At 45.1% G+C, this 20,000-nt stretch overlaps 1 protein-coding gene across 1 annotated transcript; it reads left to right on the top strand.

Annotated features, from left to right (window-relative positions):
• Nucleotides 1-38: 38 nt before the first annotated feature.
• On the top strand, nt 39-13,740 carry LOC120040666 (solute carrier family 15 member 1-like; the record flags this gene model as incomplete). Its single annotated transcript, XM_038985746.1, has 9 exons — nt 39-117; nt 270-389; nt 508-648; nt 3,755-3,801; nt 6,927-7,025; nt 7,202-7,319; nt 7,481-7,618; nt 7,995-8,102; nt 13,106-13,740. Coding segments are annotated over 9 exons (1,123 nt in total), but the record flags the coding sequence as incomplete, so codon positions are not given.
• Between the last annotated feature and the right edge of the window lie 6,260 nt (nt 13,741-20,000).

Here is a 20,000-nt window from a genome sequence, read left to right as displayed (position 1 = left end):
TGTGTGTGTGTGTGTCTGTGTGTGTGTATGTGTAGGCCTCTGAAGAGGATGACAGTGGGGATGCTGATTGCTGCGTTGGCTTTTGTAGCCGCTGCCCTGCTGCAGTTACAGATTGATGTGAGTATGTATGTATGTATGTATGTATGTATGTATGTATGTATGTATGTATGTATATACACATACAACCCCCCCACACACACACTCACACAGTGAGAGAGCAAAGGAGAGTGAAAAGGTGAGCTAAGGGCAAGTTTGAATTGTTCCTGCAGCAAACCCTTCCCAAGCTGCCCCAAGGTGTGGAAGGCCAGGTCAAGTTCCTGAATCTCAACAGCGCCCCTCTGACTGTTACTATCGATGGGACCGTTGACGTGTCTGTACCAGCTCACCAGGCCAGTCATTTAACCTCTACTTTCATGTCAAGTGGTGCCCAAAAACTATTCTCATCTGTCATTGAAGACACATTCTGATCCATGTTTACATGCCCATGATCCTCTCTGCTTCCTTCAGGTGAATACTGGGGACTACTTGACGTTTGACAAACCAGTCAGAGTCGTGTTCAACAAGAACATGTCAACGGGGACCGATCTGACCTTAATGTCACAGACCCGACGCACAGCCCTGGTTTCTCCAACCCTGGATATGAACCTGGTGAGTTTGCCACTATATTTACTGATCCTAACGTCTGATGAAATGACTCTACAGAACGAAGCTTGGTCCATAGTCCTAGGATCTACCGTTCTAGTCTTGGTCTGAGTTGATCTACCATTCTAGTCTTGGTCTGAGTTGATCTACCATTCTAGTCTTGGTCTGAGTTGATCTACCATTCTAGTCTTGGTCTGAGTTGATCTACCATTCTAGTCTTGGTCTGAGTTGATCTACCATTCTAGTCTTGGTCTGAGTTGATCTACCATTCTAGTCTTGGTCTGAGTTGATCTACCATTCTAGTCTTGGTCTGAGTTGATCTACCATTCTAGTCTTGGTCTGAGTTGATCTACCATTCTAGTCTTGGTCTGAGTTGATCTACCATTCTAGTCTTGGTCTGAGTTGATCTACCATTCTAGTCTTGGTCTGAGTTGATCTACCATTCTAGTCTTGGTCTGAGTTGATCTACCATTCTAGTCTTGGTCTGAGTTGATCTACCATTCTAGTCTTGGTCTGAGTTGATCTACCATTCTAGTCTTGGTCTGAGTTGATCTACCATTCTAGTCTTGGTCTGAGTTGATCTACCATTCTAGTCTTGGTCTGAGTTGATCTACCATTCTAGTCTTGGTCTGAGTTGATCTACCATTCTAGTCTTGGTCTGAGTTGATCTACCATTCTAGTCTTGGTCTGAGTTGATCTACCATTCTAGTCTTGGTCTGAGTTGATCTACCATTCTAGTCTTGGTCTGAGTTGATCTACCATTCTAGTCTTGGTCTGAGTTGATCTACCATTCTAGTCTTGGTCTGAGTTGATCTACCATTCTAGTCTTGGTCTGAGTTGATCTACCATTCTAGTCTTGGTCTGAGATGATCTACCATTCTAGTCTTGGTCTGAGTTGATCTACCATTCTAGTCTTGGTCTGAGTTGATCTACCATTCTAGTCTTGGTCTGAGTTGATCTACCATTCTAGTCTTGGTCTGAGTTGATCTACCATTCTAGTCTTGGTCTGAGATGATCTACCATTCTAGTCTTGGTCTGAGTTGATCTACCATTCTAGTCTTGGTCTGAGTTGATCTACCATTCTAGTCTTGGTCTGAGTTGATCTACCATTCTAGTCTTGGTCTGAGTTGATCTACCATTCTAGTCTTGGTCTGAGTTGATCTACCATTCTAGTCTTGGTCTGAGTTGATCTACCATTCTAGTCTTGGTCTGAGTTGATCTACCATTCTAGTCTTGGTCTGAGTTGATCTACCATTCTAGTCTTGGTCTGAGTTGATCTACCATTCTAGTCTTGGTCTGAGTTGATCTACCATTCTAGTCTTGGTCTGAGTTGATCTACCATTCTAGTCTTGGTCTGAGTTGATCTACCATTCTAGTCTTGGTCTGAGTTGATCTACCATTCTAGTCTTGGTCTGAGTTGATCTACCATTCTAGTCTTGGTCTGAGTTGATCTACCATTCTAGTCTTGGTCTGAGTTGATCTACCATTCTAGTCTTGGTCTGAGTTGATCTACCATTCTAGTCTTGGTCTGAGATGATCTACCATTCTAGTCTTGGTCTGAGTTGATCTACCATTCTAGTCTTGGTCTGAGTTGATCTACCATTCTAGTCTCAGTCCAAGACTCAGTCTATTGATTTCAGCCACTATGTCTGCTGTTGATATCAGCCACTATGTCTGTTGTTGATATCAGTCTCTCAGCCACTATGTCTGTTGTTGATATCAGTCTATCAGCCACTATGTCTGTTGTTGATATCAGCCACTATGTCTGTTGTTGATATCAGTCTCTCAGCCACTATGTCTGTTGTTGATATCAGTCTATCAGCCACTATGTCTGTTGTTGATTTCAGTCTATCAGCCACTATGTCTGTTGTTGATATCAGTCTATCAGCCACTATGTCTGTTGTTGATTTCAGTCTATCAGCCACTATGTCTGGTGTTGATTTCAGCCACTATGTCTGTTGTTGATATCAGTCTATCAGCCACTATGTCTGTTGTTGATATCAGTCTATCAGCCACTATGTCTGTTGTTGATATCAGTCTCTCAGCCACTATGTCTGTTGTTGATATCAGTCTCTCAGCCACTATGTCTGTTGTTGATATCAGTCAATCAGCCATTATATCTCTTGTTGATATCAGCCACTATGTCAGTCTATCAGCCACTATGTCTGTTGTTGATATCAGCCATTATATCTGTTGTTGATATCAGTCTATCAGCCACTATGTCTGCTGTTGATATCAGTCTCTCAGCCACTATGTCTGTTGTTGATATCAGTCTCTCAGCCACTATGTCTGTTGTTGATATCAGTCTCTCAGCCACTATGTCTGTTGTTGATATCAGTCTCTCAGCCACTATGTCTGTTGTTGATATCAGTCTCTCAGCCACTATGTCTGTTGTTGATATCAGTCTCTCAGCCACTATGTCTGTTGTTGATATCAGTCTATCAGCCACTATGTCTGTTGTTGATATCAGTCTCTCAGCCACTATGTCTGTTGTTGATATCAGTCTGTCAGCCACTATGTCTGTTGTTGATATAACAGCCACTATGTCTGTTGTTGATATCAGTCTATCAGCCACTATGTCTGTTGTTGATATCAGCCACTATGTCTGTTGTTGATATCAGTCTATCAGCCACTATATCTCTTGTTGATATCAGCCACTATGTCTGTTGTTGATATCAGTCTCTCAGCCACTATGTCTGTTGTTGATATCAGTCTCTCAGCCACTATGTCTGTTGTTGATATCAGTCTATCAGCCACTATGTCTGTTGTTGATATCAGTCTATCAGCCACTATGTCTGTTGTTGATATCAGTCTCTCAGCCACTATGTCTGTTGTTGATATCAGTCTCTCAGCCACTATGTCTGTTGTTGATATCAGTCTCTCAGCCACTATGTCTGTTGTTGATATCAGTCTCTCAGCCACTATGTCTGTTGTTGATATCAGTCTATCAGCCACTATGTCTGTTGTTGATATCAGTCTGTCAGCCACTATGTCTGTTGTTGATATAACAGCCACTATGTCTGTTGTTGATATCAGTCTCTCAGCCACTATGTTGTTTTCATCAGTCAGCCACTATGGAATGTAACATCCTGTTTCTCTCTCGTCTCTCCAGGTTTACGACTTGAGCAAGAAGCCCGATGAAGGCATGAACGCCATCAGGTCAGTTACAACAGTCCCGTTAGTGGATCGGGTCAGGACCCTGAGTGTTACCAACAGTCCCATTAGTGGTTAGAGGCAGGACCCTGAGTGTTACCAGCAGTCCCGTTAGTGGATCGGGTCAGGACCCGGAGTGTTACCAACAGTCCCGTTAGTGGTTAGGGTCAGGTCCCGGAGTGTTACCAACAGTCCCGTTAGTGGATCGGGTCAGGACCCTGAGTGTTACCAACAGTCCCGTTAGTGGATCGGGTCAGGACCCTGAGTGTTACCAACAGTCCCGTTAGTGGATCGGGTCAGGTCCCTGAGTGTTACCAACAGTCCCGTTAAGGGTTAGAGTCAGGTCCCTGAGTCTTACCAACAGTCCCGTTAGGGGTTAGGGTCAGGACCCGGAGTGTTACCAACAGTCCCATTAGTGGTTAGAGTCAGGACCCTGAGTGTTACCAACAGTCCCGTTAGTGGATCGGGTCAGGTCCCTGAGTGTTACCAACAGTCCCATTAGTGGTTAGAGGCAGGACCCTGAGTGTTACCAGCAGTCCCGTTAGTGGATCGGGTCAGGACCCGGAGTGTTACCAACAGTCCCGTTAGTGGTTAGGGTCAGGTCCCGGAGTGTTACCAACAGTCCCGTTAGTGGATCGGGTCAGGACCCTGAGTGTTACCAACAGTCCCGTTAGTGGATCGGGTCAGGACCCTGAGTGTTACCAACAGTCCCGTTAGTGGATCGGGTCAGGTCCCTGAGTGTTACCAACAGTCCCGTTAAGGGTTAGAGTCAGGTCCCTGAGTCTTACCAACAGTCCCGTTAGGGGTTAGGGTCAGGACCCGGAGTGTTACCAACAGTCCCATTAGTGGTTAGAGTCAGGACCCTGAGTGTTACCAACAGTCCCGTTAGTGGATCGGGTCAGGTCCCTGAGTGTTACCAACAGTCCCGTTAGTGGTTAGGGTCAGGACCCTGAGTGTTACCAACAGTCCCGTTAGTGGATCGGGTCTGGACCCTGAGTGTTACCAACAGTCCCGTTAGTGGTTAGGGTCAGGACCCTGAGTGTTACCAACAGTCCCGTTAGTGGATCGGGTCAGGTCCCTGAGTGTTACCAACAGTCCCGTTAAGGGTTAGAGTCAGGTCCCTGAGTCTTACCAACAGTCCCGTTAGGGGTTAGGGTCAGGACCCTGAGTGTTACCAACAGTCCCGTTAGTGGTTAGGGTCAGGACCCTGAGTGTTACCAACAGTCCCGGTAGTGGTTAGGGTCAGGACCCTGAGTGTTACCAACAGTCCCGTTAGTGGATCGGGTCAGGTCCCTGAGTGTTACCAACAGTCCCGTTAAGGGTTAGAGTCAGGTCCCTGAGTCTTACCAACAGTCCCGTTAGGGGTTAGGGTCAGGACCCGGAGTGTTACCAACAGTCCCATTAGTGGTTAGAGTCAGGACCCTGAGTGTTACCAACAGTCCCGTTAGTGGATCGGGTCAGGTCCCTGAGTGTTACCAACAGTCCCGTTAGTGGTTAGGGTCAGGACCCTGAGTGTTACCAACAGTCCCGTTAGTGGATCGGGTCTGGACCCTGAGTGTTACCAACAGTCCCGTTAGTGGATCGGGTCAGGTCCCTGAGTGTTACCAACAGTCCCGTTAAGGGTTAGAGTCAGGTCCCTGAGTCTTACCAACAGTCCCGTTAGGGGTTAGGGTCAGGACCCGGAGTGTTACCAACAGTCCCATTAGTGGTTAGAGTCAGGACCCTGAGTGTTACCAACAGTCCCGTTAGGGGTTAGGGTCAGGACCCTGAGTGTTACCAACAGTCCCGTTAGTGGTTAGGGTCAGGACCCTGAGTGTTACCAACAGTCCCATTAGTGGTTAGAGTCAGGACCCTGAGTGTTACCAACAGTCCCATTAGTGGTTAGAGTCAGGACCCTGAGTGTTACCAACAGTCCCGTTAGAGGTTAGGGTCAGGACCCTGAGTGTTACCAGCAGTCCCGTTAGGGGTTAGAGTCAGGACCCTGAGTGTTACCAACAGTCCCGTTAGTGGTTAGGGTCAGGACCCTGAGTGTTACCAACAGTCCCGTTAGTGGTTAGGGTCAGGACCCTGAGTGTTACCAACAGTCCCGTTAGTGGTTAGGGTCAGGACCCTGAGTGTTACCAACAGTCCCGTTAGTGGTTAGGGTCAGGACCCTGAGTGTTACCAACAGTCCCGTTAGTGGTTAGGGTCAGGACCCTGAGTGTTACCAACAGTCCCGTTAGTGGTTAGGGTCAGGACCCTGAGTGTTACCAACAGTCCCGTTAGTGGTTAGGGTCAGGACCCTGAGTGTTACCAACAGTCCCGTTAGTGGTTAGGGTCAGGACCCTGAGTGTTACCAACAGTCCCGTTAGTGGTTAGGGTCAGGACCCTGAGTGTTACCAACAGTCCCGTTAGTGGTTAGGGTCAGGACCCTGAGTGTTACCAACAGTCCCGTTAGTGGTTAGGGTCAGGACCCGGAGTGTTACCAACAGTCCCATTAGTGGTTAGGGTCAGGACCCTGAGTGTTACCAACAGTCCCGTTAGTGGATCGGGTCAGGACCCTGAGTGTTACCAACAGTCCCGTTAGTGGATCGGGTCAGGACCCTGAGTGTTACCAACAGTCCCGTTAGTGGATCGGGTCAGGACCCTGAGTGTTACCAACAGTCCCGTTAGTGGTTAGGGTCAGGACCCTGAGTGTTACCAACAGTCCCGTTAGTGGTTAGGGTCAGGACCCTGAGTGTTACCAACAGTCCCGTTAGTGGTTAGGGTCAGGACCCTGAGTGTTACCAACAGTCCCGTTAGTGGTTAGGGTCAGGACCCTGAGTGTTACCAACAGTCCCGTTAGTGGTTAGGGTCAGGACCCTGAGTGTTACCAACAGTCCCGTTAGTGGTTAGGGTCAGGACCCTGAGTGTTACCAACAGTCCCGTTAGTGGATCGGGTCAGGACCCTGAGTGTTACCAACAGTCCCGTTAGTGGTTAGGGTCAGGACCCTGAGTGTTACCAACAGTCCCGTTAGTGGTTAGGGTCAGGACCCTGAGTGTTACCAACAGTCCCGTTAGTGGTTAGGGTCAGGACCCTGAGTGTTTCCAACAGTCCCGTTAGTGGTTAGGGTCAGGACCCTGACCTGTTGTTCTGCTCTTCCATCCTGTAGGTTTGTGAATGGTTTGGGCAGTGCGCTGAATGTTACGTTGGGAGTCGGTGACATCGCTCCTCTGTCTGTCTCCAACTACAGTCTGGTTCCACAGGGAAAGTGAGTGGCTTTTTTGCTTCATTATCAACGCACATTCATACCGTATAGGGGGGGATGGGAGAGGAGAGATTTGATTGGCTGTTGTGTGTCTCAGGGCGGAGTTTACCATCATGAACAGTGGTGGTGCATCGTGTCTGTACTCTAAAGAGAATCTGATTGGCTGTTGTGTGTCTCAGGGCGGAGTTTACCATCATGAACAGTGGTGGTGCATCGTGTCTGTACTCTAAAGAGCTGGGCTTTGGCAGCGCCTTCACCCTCGTCATACCGTCCACATTCAACATCGGAAGCCCTGACGTAAGTCCTCTATCCTGTAACCCCTGACACCGAACCAAGCTAGCAATGCGCTCTCTCTGATTGTGTTGTCCATGATGAGCTGTTTGCCAGGGTGTTAAAGCATGTTTTTCTGTTGTTTGCTGTGTATTAATAGTGTTTAATGTGTTGATTACTGTGTCCAGTGTTGGCAGGCCATCCAGGTGGTAGAAGACATCAAGCCCAACACCATCCACATGGGCTGGCAGATCCCCCAGTACTTCCTCATGACCGCAGGAGAGGTGGTGTTCTCTGTGACCGGCCTGGAGTTCTCCTACTCACAGGTAGGGGGCGCCCCTCTCACCCGTCACACTAGCCTCTAGTGGCTCTCGTCTCTGTCATCCAAACACAACTCAACTCAGATCTGTTTCTTTTGTCAATTAACTTTTCAATTCTCATCTCAACCCCCCAAAAAACCTAACGCACACCTCTTCTTCTTCTTCTTCTTCTTCTTCCTCTTCTTCTTCTTCTTCCTCTTCTTCTTCTTCTTCTTCTTCTTCCTCTTCTTCTTCTTCTTCCTCTTCTTCTTCTTCTTCTTCTTCTTCTTCTTCTTCTTCTTCTTCTTCTTCTTCTTCCTCTTCTTCTTCTTCTTCTTCCTCTTCTTCTTCTTCTTCTTCTTCTTCCTCTTCTTCTTCTTCTTCTTCTTCTTCTTCTCTGCAGGCGCCTAGCAACATGAAGTCGGTGCTGCAGGCTGGTTGGCTGTTCACCGTCGCCGTGGGAAACATCATAGTGCTGATTGTTGCCGAGGCAGCACAGCTTCCAGATCAGGTTACTACAGATCTTCTAACCTCTAGAACCCTATACAACCCGATAAACAATAATGACCACTGTACTGAGGTCAGATTGGGCCCAAGTTCATTGATATTAACCCCTGTGTGTTCCAGGGGCCAGAGTAGTGATATTAACCCTTGTGTGTTCCAGGGGACAGAGTAGTGATATTAACCCCTGTGTGTTCCAGGGGCCAGAGTAGTGATATTAACCCCTGTGTGTTCCAGGGGACAGAGTAGTGATATTAACCCCTGTGTGTCTGTGTGTTCCAGGGGACAGAGTAGTGATATTAACCCCTGTGTGTCTGTGTGTTCCAGGGGACAGAGTAGTGATATTAACCCCTGTGTGTTCCAGGGACAGAGTAGTGATATTAACCCCTGTGTGTTCCAGGGGACAGAGTAGTGATATTAACCCCTGTGTGTTCCAGGGGCCAGAGTAGTGATATTAACCCCTGTGTGTTCCAGGGGACAGAGTAGTGATATTAACCCCTGTGTGTCTGTGTGTTCCAGGGGACAGAGTAGTGATATTAACCCCTGTGTGTTCCAGGGGACAGAGTAGTGATATTAACCCCTGTGTGTTCCAGGGGACAGAGTAGTGATATTAACCCCTGTGTGTTCCAGGGGGCAGAGTAGTGATATTAACCCCTGTGTGTTCCAGGGGGCAGAGTAGTGATATTAACCCCTGTGTGTTCCAGGGGACAGAGTAGTGATATTAACCCCTGTGTGTTCCAGGGGACAGAGTAGTGATATTAACCCCTGTGTGTTCCAGGGGCCAGAGTAGTGATATTAACCCCTGTGTGTTCCAGGGGACAGAGTAGTGATATTAACCCCTGTGTGTTCCAGGGGGCAGAGTAGTGATATTAACCCCTGTGTGTTCCAGGGGACAGAGTAGTGATATTAACCCCTGTGTGTTCCAGGGGCCAGAGTAGTGATATTAACCCCTGTGTGTTCCAGGGGCCAGAGTAGTGATATTAACCCCTGTGTGTTCCAGGGGACAGAGTAGTGATATTAACCCCTGTGTGTTCCAGGGGCCAGAGTAGTGATATTAACCCTTGTGTGTTCCAGGGGACAGAGTAGTGATATTAACCCCTGTGTGTTCCAGGGGCCAGAGTAGTGATATTAACCCCTGTGTGTTCCAGGGCCAGAGTAGTGATATTAACCCCTGTGTGTCTGTGTGTTCCAGGGGACAGAGTAGTGATATTAACCCCTGTGTGTTCCAGGGAACAGAGTAGTGATATTAACCCCTGTGTGTCTGTGTGTTCCAGGGGGCAGAGTAGTGATATTAACCCCTGTGTGTTCCAGGGGCCAGAGTAGTGATATTAACCCCTGTGTGTTCCAGGGGACAGAGTAGTGATATTAACCCCTGTGTGTTCCAGGGGGCAGAGTAGTGATATTAACCCTTGTGTGTTCCAGGGGACAGAGTAGTGATATTAACCCCTGTGTGTTCCAGGGGACAGAGTAGTGATATTAACCCCTGTGTGTTCCAGGGAACAGAGTAGTGATATTAACCCCTGTGTGTTCCAGGGGACAGAGTAGTGATATTAACCCCTGTGTGTTCCAGGGGACAGAGTAGTGATATTAACCCCTGTGTGTTCCAGGGGACAGAGTAGTGATATTAACCCCTGTGTGTTCCAGGGGGCAGAGTAGTGATATTAACCCCTGTGTGTTCCAGGGGACAGAGTAGTGATATTAACCCCTGTGTGTCTGTGTGTTCCAGGGGCCAGAGTAGTGATATTAACCCTTGTGTGTTCCAGGGGACAGAGTAGTGATATTAACCCCTGTGTGTTCCAGGGGCCAGAGTAGTGATATTAACCCCTGTGTGTTCCAGGGGGCAGAGTAGTGATATTAACCCCTGTGTGTTCCAGGGGACAGAGTAGTGATATTAACCCCTGTGTGTTCCAGGGGGCAGAGTAGTGATATTAACCCCTGTGTGTTCCAGGGGACAGAGTAGTGATATTAACCCCTGTGTGTCTGTGTGTTCCAGGGGCCAGAGTAGTGATATTAACCCTTGTGTGTTCCAGGGGACAGAGTAGTGATATTAACCCCTGTGTGTTCCAGGGGACAGAGTAGTGATATTAACCCCTGTGTGTTCCAGGGGGCAGAGTAGTGATATTAACCCCTGTGTGTTCCAGGGGACAGAGTAGTGATATTAACCCCTGTGTGTTCCAGGGGACAGAGTAGTGATATTAACCCCTGTGTGTTCCAGGGGACAGAGTAGTGATATTAACCCCTGTGTGTTCCAGGGACAGAGTAGTGATATTAACCCCTGTGTGTTCCAGGGGACAGAGTAGTGATATTAACCCCTGTGTGTTCCAGGGGACAGAGTAGTGATATTAACCCCTGTGTGTTCCAGGGGGCAGAGTAGTGATATTATCCCCTGTGTGTTCCAGGGAACAGAGTAGTGATATTAACCCCTGTGTGTCTGTGTGTTCCAGGGGGCAGAGTAGTGATATTAACCCCTGTGTGTTCCAGGGGACAGAGTAGTGATATTAACCCCTGTGTGTTCCAGGGGACAGAGTAGTGATATTAACCCCTGTGTGTCTGTGTGTTCCAGGGGGCAGAGTAGTGATATTAACCCCTGTGTGTCTGTGTGTTCCAGGGGACAGAGTAGTGATATTAACCCCTGTGTGTCTGTGTGTTCCAGGGGACAGAGTAGTGATATTAACCCCTGTGTGTTCCAGGGGGCAGAGTAGTGATATTAACCCCTGTGTGTCTGTGTGTTCCAGGGGACAGAGTAGTGATATTAACATCTGTGTGTTCCAGGGGGCAGAGTAGTGATATTAACCCCTGTGTGTTCCAGGGGGCAGAGTAGTGATATTAACCCCTGTGTGTTCCAGGGGACAGAGTAGTGATATTAACCCCTGTGTGTTCCAGGGGACAGAGTAGTGATATTAACCCCTGTGTGTCTGTGTGTTCCAGGGGACAGAGTAGTGATATTAACCCCTGTGTGTTCCAGGGGACAGAGTAGTGATATTAACCCCTGTGTGTTCCAGGGGGCAGAGTAGTGATATTAACCCCTGTGTGTTCCAGGGGACAGAGTAGTGATATTAACCCCTGTGTGTCTGTGTGTTCCAGGGGGCAGAGTAGTGATATTAACCCCTGTGTGTTCCAGGGGCCAGAGTAGTGATATTAACCCCTGTGTGTTCCAGGGGACAGAGTAGTGATATTAACCCCTGTGTGTTCCAGGGGACAGAGTAGTGATATTAACCCCTGTGTGTTCCAGGGGACAGAGTAGTGATATTAACCCCTGTGTGTTCCAGGGGACAGAGTAGTGATATTAACCCCTGTGTGTCTGTGTGTTCCAGGGGACAGAGTAGTGATATTAACCCCTGTGTGTTCCAGGGGCCAGAGTAGTGATATTAACCCCTGTGTGTTCCAGGGGACAGAGTAGTGATATTAACCCCTGTGTGTTCCAGGGGACAGAGTAGTGATATTAACCCCTGTGTGTTCCAGGGGACAGAGTAGTGATATTAACCCCTGTGTGTTCCAGGGGGCAGAGTAGTGATATTAACCCCTGTGTGTTCCAGGGGACAGAGTAGTGATATTAACCCCTGTGTGTTCCAGGGGACAGAGTAGTGATATTAACCCCTGTGTGTTCCAGGGGACAGAGTAGTGATATTAACCCCTGTGTGTTCCAGGGGGCAGAGTAGTGATATTAACCCCTGTGTGTTCCAGGGGACAGAGTAGTGATATTAACCCCTGTGTGTTCCAGGGGCCAGAGTAGTGATATTAACCCCTGTGTGTCTGTGTGTTCCAGGGGGCACAGTAGTGATATTAACCCCTGTGTGTCTGTGTGTTCCAGGGGACAGAGTAGTGATAATAACCCCTGTGTGTCTGTGTTTTCCAGGGGGCAGAGTAGTGATATTAACCCCTGTGTGTCTGTGTGTTCCAGGGGACAGAGTAGTGATATTAACCCCTGTGTGTCTGTGTGTTCCAGGGGACAGAGTAGTGATATTAACCCCTGTGTGTTCCAGGGGACAGAGTAGTGATATTAACCCCTGTGTGTTCCAGGGGCCAGAGTAGTGATATTAACCCCTGTGTGTTCCAGGGGACAGAGTAGTGATATTAACCCCTGTGTGTTCCAGGGGGCAGAGTAGTGATATTATCCCCTGTGTGTTCCAGGGAACAGAGTAGTGATATTAACCCCTGTGTGTTCCAGGGGGCAGAGTAGTGATATTATCCCCTGTGTGTTCCAGGGAACAGAGTAGTGATATTAACCCCTGTGTGTTCCAGGGCCAGAGTAGTGATATTATCCCCTGTGTGTTCCAGGGAACAGAGTAGTGATATTAACCCCTGTGTGTCTGTGTGTTCCAGGGGACAGAGTAGTGATATTAACCCCTGTGTGTCTGTGTGTTCCAGGGGACAGAGTAGTGATATTAACCCCTGTGTGTTCCAGGGGACAGAGTAGTGATATTAACCCCTGTGTGTTCCAGGGGACAGAGTAGTGATATTAACCCCTGTGTGTTCCAGGGGACAGAGTAGTGATATTAACCCCTGTGTGTTCCAGGGGCCAGAGTAGTGATATTAACCCCTGTGTGTTCCAGGGAACAGAGTAGTGATATTAACCCTTGTGTGTTCCAGGGAACAGAGTAGTGATATTAACCCCTGTGTGTCTGTGTGTTCCAGGGGGCAGAGTAGTGATATTAACCCCTGTGTGTTCCAGGGGCCAGAGTAGTGATATTAACCCCTGTGTGTTCCAGGGGACAGAGTAGTGATATTAACCCCTGTGTGTTCCAGGGGGCAGAGTAGTGATATTAACCCCTGTGTGTTCCAGGGGGCAGAGTAGTGATATTAACCCCTGTGTGTTCCAGGGGACAGAGTAGTGATATTAACCCCTGTGTGTTCCAGGGGGCAGAGTAGTGATATTAACCCCTGTGTGTTCCAGGGGACAGAGTAGTGATATTAACCCCTGTGTGTTCCAGGGGGCAGAGTAGTGATATTAACCCCTGTGTGTTCCAGGGGACAGAGTAGTGATATTAACCCCTGTGTGTCTCTGTGTTCCAGTGGGCAGAATACATCCTGTTTGCCTCTCTCCTTGTGGTGGTGTGTATTGTGTTCGCTGTCATGTCCTACTTCTACACCTACACTGACCCAGCGGAGATCGAGGCCGAGTTCCGCCAGCCGGAACACGAGCCGGAGGAGAAGAAGAGAGACAGGGTTGAGATGGAGAGAAAGGACTCAGACTGCAGCAAGAGCAGCACGGCTTCTGACAAGAAGAAGAAGAGGGATTCTGTTGTTGAGCAACATAACCAAGAAGTCAAACAGAGCAAGATGTAAAACTCCCCATTCACACCACTTCCTCCTCCTGAACCAATCTGAACAGGTCTCGGAGAGAGAACCATCGGAACTTAATCTTATAAACATTAATCCTTCAATACAGCTTTATGGGTAAATTTTGACTTTGATATTGTAAATAATTTTTTTACAATGATTTATTTTGCACCATGTAGCAAAAGCAGCATTATGAATGTATTTTTGCTCGTCATATTTTATTAGAAAGAGGACATACTGTATGAATGACCATTCCTATTGATTTCCCAGTACAGTGTTGTGTGTACTGGATATATCGTTGTTCTGGGTTTGATGTTGCCAGAGACTCTTTAATTCCACACCAAGTGAGTCCCTGGCAGTGCTTAAATAAAGAGGAAGAATCTTACCTTGTGTCGTGATATTGTTAGCCAGGTGTGATATTGTTAGCCAGGTGTGATATTGTTAGCCAGGTGTGATATTGTTAGCCAGGTGTGATACTGTTAGCCAGGTGTGATACTGTTAGCCAGGTGTGATATTGTTAGCCAGGTGTGATACTGTTAGCCAGGTGTGATATTGTTAGCCAGGTGTGATATTGTTAGCCAGGTGTGATACTGTTAGCCAGGTGTGATATTGTTAGCCAGGTGTGATATTGTTAGCCAGGTGTGATACTGTTAGCCAGGTGTGATATTGTTAGCCAGGTGTGATATTGTTAGCCAGGTGTGATATTGTTAGCCAGGTGTGATATTGTTAGCCAGGTGTGATACTGTTAGCCAGGTGTAAGGTAATCATTAGTCCAAACCGTAGCAAACTGCTTTGTTTTGTAACGAAAATGAGAGTTTCTATTGGACAAAATCAGACAGCTCCATCCCAGTTTGGTTCCTACGGAGGAATTCCAACCCGAGGTCAGCGCCCGTAAATGGAACGTCATTACTTTTTATGCAGTGTTCTCTCTACGTGTATTCTGACCTTGAATTTAAGATAACAGCTTTCTTAGCTATTGATTAGCTATTGATTAGAGCTAGGTAAATGAGTAAGCCGTTTATATAAGGGGATTGTAAATTATATTTACACTGAACTAAAATATAAACGCAACATGGCACAATTTCAAAGACTATACTGACATACAGTTCACATAAGGAAGTCAATTGAAATAAATTCATTAGGCCCTAATCTATGGATTTCACGTCTGGGAATACAGAGAGTTTAAAAAAAGGTGCTGCGTGACGCATGCAGTTGATCAGCCTGTTGATTGGTGGCCTGTGGAATGTTGTCCCAGTCCTCTTCAATGGCTGTGTGAAGTAGTTTGATATTGGTGGGAACTGGAACACAAACAGCTGTTTATCTACCAGGGCCAAGATATCCTGGTGTACCACAGGGTTGGATAATTAGACCTTGTTATTCCTCATCTATATCAATAACCTTGCTGCTGGGTCTTCTACCATACTAATCTATATCAATAACCTGACTGCTGGGTCTTCTACCATACTAATCTATGTCAATAACCTGACTGCTGGGTCTACTACCATACTAATCTATATCAATAACCTGACTGCTGGGTCTTCTACCATACTAATCTATATCAATAACCTTACTGCTGGGTCTTCTACCATACTAATCTATGTCAATAACCTGACTGCTGGGTCTTCTACCATACTAATCTATATCAATAACCTGACTGCTGGGTCTTCTACCATACCATACTAATCTATATCAATAACCTTACTGCTGGGTCTTCTACCATACTAATCTATATCAATAACCTGACTGCTGGGTCTTCTACCATACTAATCTATATCAATAACCTTACTGCTGGGTCTTCTACCATACTAATCTATATCAATACCTGACTGCTGGGTCTTCTACCATACTAATCTATATCAATACCTGACTGCTGGGTCTTCTACCATACTAATCTATATCAATAACCTGACTGCTGGGTCTTCTACCATACTAATCTATATCAATAACCTTACTGCAGGGTATTCTACCATACTAATCTATATCAATAACCTGACTGCTGGGTCTTCTACCATACTAATCTATATCAATACCTGACTGCTGGGTCTTCTACCATACTAATCTATATCAATAACCTGACTGCTGGGTCTACTACCATACTAATCTATATCAATAACCTGACTGCTGGGTCTTCTACCATACTAATCTATATCAATAACCTGACTGCTGGGTCTTCTACCATACTAATCTATATCAATAACCTGACTGCTGGGTCTTCTACCATACTAATCTATATCAATAACCTGACTGCTGGGTCTACTACCATACTAATCTATATCAATAACCTGACTGCTGGGTCTTCTACCATACTAATCTATATCAATACCTGACTGCTGGGTCTTCTACCATACTAATCTATATCAATAACCTGACTGCTGGGTCTTCTACCATACTAATCTATATCAATAACCTGACTGCTGGGTCTTCTACCATACTAATCTATATCAATACCTGACTGCTGGGTCTTCTACCATACTAATCTATATCAATACCTGACTGCTGGGTCTTCTACCATACTAATCTATATCAATAACCTGACTGCTGGGTCTTCTACCATACTAATCTATGTCAATAACCTGACTGCTGGGTCTTCTACCATACTAATCTATATCAATACCTGACTGCTGGGTCTACTACCATACTAATCTATGTCAATAACCTGACTGCTGGGTCTTCTACCATACTAATCTATATCAATAACCTGACTGCTGGGTCTTCTACCATACTAATCTATATCAATACCTGACTGCTGGGTCTTCTACCATACTAATCTATGTCAATAACCTGACTGCTGGGTCTTCTACCATACTAATCTATGTCAATAACCTGACTGCTGGGTCTTCTACCATACTAATCTATGTCAATAACCTGACTGCTGGGTCTTCTACCATACTAATCTATATCAATACCTGACTGCTGGGTCTACTACCATACTAATCTATGTCAATAACCTGACTGCTGGGTCTTCTACCATACTAATCTATATCAATAACCTGACTGCTGGGTCTTCTACCATACTAATCTATATCAATAACCTGACTGCTGGGTCTTCTACCATACTAATCTATGTCAATAACCTGACTGCTGGGTCTTCTACCATACTAATCTATGTCAATAACCTGACTGCTGGGTCTTCTACCATACTAATCTATATCAATACCTGACTGCTGGGTCTTCTACCATACTAATCTATGTCAATAACCTGACTGCTGGGTCTTCTACCATACTAATCTATGTCAATAACCTGACTGCTGGGTCTTCTACCATACTAATCTATATCAATACCTGACTGCTGGGTCTTCTACCATACTAATCTATATCAATACCTGACTGCTGGGTCTTCTACCATACTAATCTATATCAATAACCTGACTGCTGGGTCTTCTACCATACTAATCTATATCAATAACCTGACTGCTGGGTCTTCTACCATACTAATCTATGTCAATAACCTGACTGCTGGGTCTTCTACCATACTAATCTATATCAATACCTGACTGCTGGGTCTTCTACCATACTAATCTATATCAATACCTGACTGCTGGGTCTTCTACCATACTAATCTATATCAATAACCTGACTGCTTGGTCTTCTACCATACTAATGTATATCAATACCTGACTGCTGGGTCCTCTACCATACTAATATATATCAATAACCTGACTGCTGGGTCTTCTACCATACTAATCTATATCAATACCTGACTGCTGGGTCTTCTACCATACTAATCTATATCAATAACCTGACTGCTGGGTCTACTACCATACTAATATATATCAATAACCTTACTGCTGGCTCTTCTACCATACTAATCTATATCAATACCTGACTGCTGGGTCTTCTACCATACTAATCTATATCAATAACCTGACTGCTGGGTCTACTACCATACTAATCTATATCAATAACCTGACTGCTGGGTCTTCTACCATACTAATCTATGTCAATAACCTGACTGCTGGGTCTTCTACCATACTAATCTATATCAATACCTGACTGCTGGGTCTTCTACCATACTAATCTATATCAATACCTGACTGCTGGGTCTTCTACCATACTAATCTATATCAATAACCTGACTGCTTGGTCTTCTACCATACTAATGTATATCAATACCTGACTGCTGGGTCCTCTACCATACTAATATATATCAATAACCTGACTGCTGGGTCTTCTACCATACTAATCTATATCAATACCTGACTGCTGGGTCTTCTACCATACTAATCTATATCAATAACCTGACTGCTGGGTCTACTACCATACTAATATATATCAATAACCTTACTGCTGGCTCTTCTACCATACTAATCTATATCAATACCTGACTGCTGGGTCTTCTACCATACTAATCTATATCAATAACCTGACTGCTGGGTCTACTACCATACTAATCTATATCAATAACCTTACTGCTGGCTCTTCTACCATACTAATCTATATCAATAACCTTACTGCTGGGTCTACTACCATACTAATCTATATCAATAACCTTACTGCTGGCTCTTCTACCATACTAATCTATATCAATAACCTGACTGCTGGGTCTTCTACCATACTAATATATATCAATAACCTGACTGCTGGGTCTTCTACCATACTAATCTATATCAATAACCTTACTGCTGGGTCTACTACCATACTAATCTATATCAATAACCTTACTGCAGGCTCTTCTACCATACTAATATATATCAATAACCTGACTGCTGGGTCTTCTACCATACTAATATATATATCAATAACCTGACTGCTGGGTCTTCTACCATACTAATCTATATCAATAACCTTACTGCAGGGTATTCTACCATACTAATCTATATCAATAACCTGACTGCTGGTTCTTCTACCATACTAATCTATATCAATAACCTGACTGCTGGGTCTTCTACCATACTAATATATATCAATAACCTGACTGCTGGGTCTTCTACCATACTAATCTATATCAATAACCTTACTGCTGGGTCTACTACCATACTAATCTATATCAATAACCTTACTGCAGGCTCTTCTACCATACTAATATATATCAATAACCTGACTGCTGGGTCTTCTACCATACTAATATATATCAATAACCTGACTGCTGGGTCTTCTACCATACTAATCTATATCAATAACCTTACTGCAGGGTATTCTACCATACTAATCTATATCAATAACCTGACTGCTGGTTCTTCTACCATACTAATCTATATCAATAACCTTACTGCTGGGTCTTCTACCATACTAATCTATATCAATAACCTTACTGCTGGGTCTTCTACCATACTAATCTATATCAATAACCTTACTGCTGGGTCTTCTACCATACTAATCTATATCAATAACCTTACTGCTGGGTCTTCTACCATACCATACTAATCTATATCAATAACCTGACTGCTGGGTCTTCTACCATACTAATCTATATCAATAACCTGACTGCTGGGTCTACTACCATACTAATCTATATCAATAACCTTACTGCTGGGTCTTCTACCATACTAATCTATATCAATAACCTTACTGCTGGGTCTTCTACCATACTAATCTATATCAATAACCTTACTGCTGGGTCTTGTCGTGGCAATTTCCTGTATTACCAAATAAGGAGAGAGCAAACCACACACCAGTCAGAGTTATACTTAAACTTCACCTTTAATAATAATTCAGCTTTTGCAATAGCTTTTGACTTTCAACATTTCAGTATCTCTAATGAAAAGTTGAGAGTGACCAACATAATGGCAACTGAGATCTGTTATAGCAAAGATCCACCCCCTAGTCGACATGACAAACCACAGATAATAGGAACTGTTCACAAAGAAAGACTTTTACTTGAGAGAGGAGTATCCCCTAGCTAGACAGCATTCACTATAAATTATCGTTCAGTTTGGTCTCTAAAACGAGGTTCTAATCTCGTTCTTGGTACCAAAACATTACCTCATCCAATGGTATATACAGTGGGGATTTGAAACACTGCCGATTTTGCAGGTTTTCCTACTTACAAAGAATGTAGAGGTCTGTAATTTTTATCATAGGTACACTTCAACTGTGAGAGACGGAATCGAAAACAAAAATCCAGAAAATCACATTGTATGATTTTTAAGTAATTAATTTGCATTTTATTACATGACATAAGTATTTGATCACCTACCAACCAGTAAGAATTCCGGCTCTCACAGACCTGTTAGTTTTTCTTTAAGAAGCCCTCCTGTTCTCCACTCATTACCTGTATTAACTGCACCTGTTTGAACTCGTTACCTGTATAAAAGACACCTGTCCACACACTCAATCAAACAGACTTCAACCTCTCCACAATGGCCAAGACCAGAGAGCTGTGTAAGGACATCAGGGATAAAATTGTAGACCTGCACAAGGCTGGGATGGGCTACAGGACAATAGGCAAGCAGCTTGGTGAGAAGGCAACAACTGTTGGCACAATTATTAGAAAATGGAAGAAGTTCAAGATGACGGTCAATCACCCTCGGTCTGGGGCTCCATGCAAGATCTCACCTCGTGGGGCATCAATGATCATGAGGAAGGTGGGGGACCAGCCCAGAACTACACGGCAGGACCTGGTCAATGACCTGAAGAGAGCTGGGACCACAGTCTCAAAGAAAACCATTAGTAACACACTACGCCGTCA

Source organism: Salvelinus namaycush, unplaced genomic scaffold (genome assembly GCF_016432855.1).
Source record: "Salvelinus namaycush isolate Seneca unplaced genomic scaffold, SaNama_1.0 Scaffold3707, whole genome shotgun sequence".
NCBI classification, from domain to species: Eukaryota; Metazoa; Chordata; class Actinopteri; order Salmoniformes; family Salmonidae; genus Salvelinus; species Salvelinus namaycush.
This window is presented reverse-complemented; position numbering and strand designations above follow the sequence as displayed.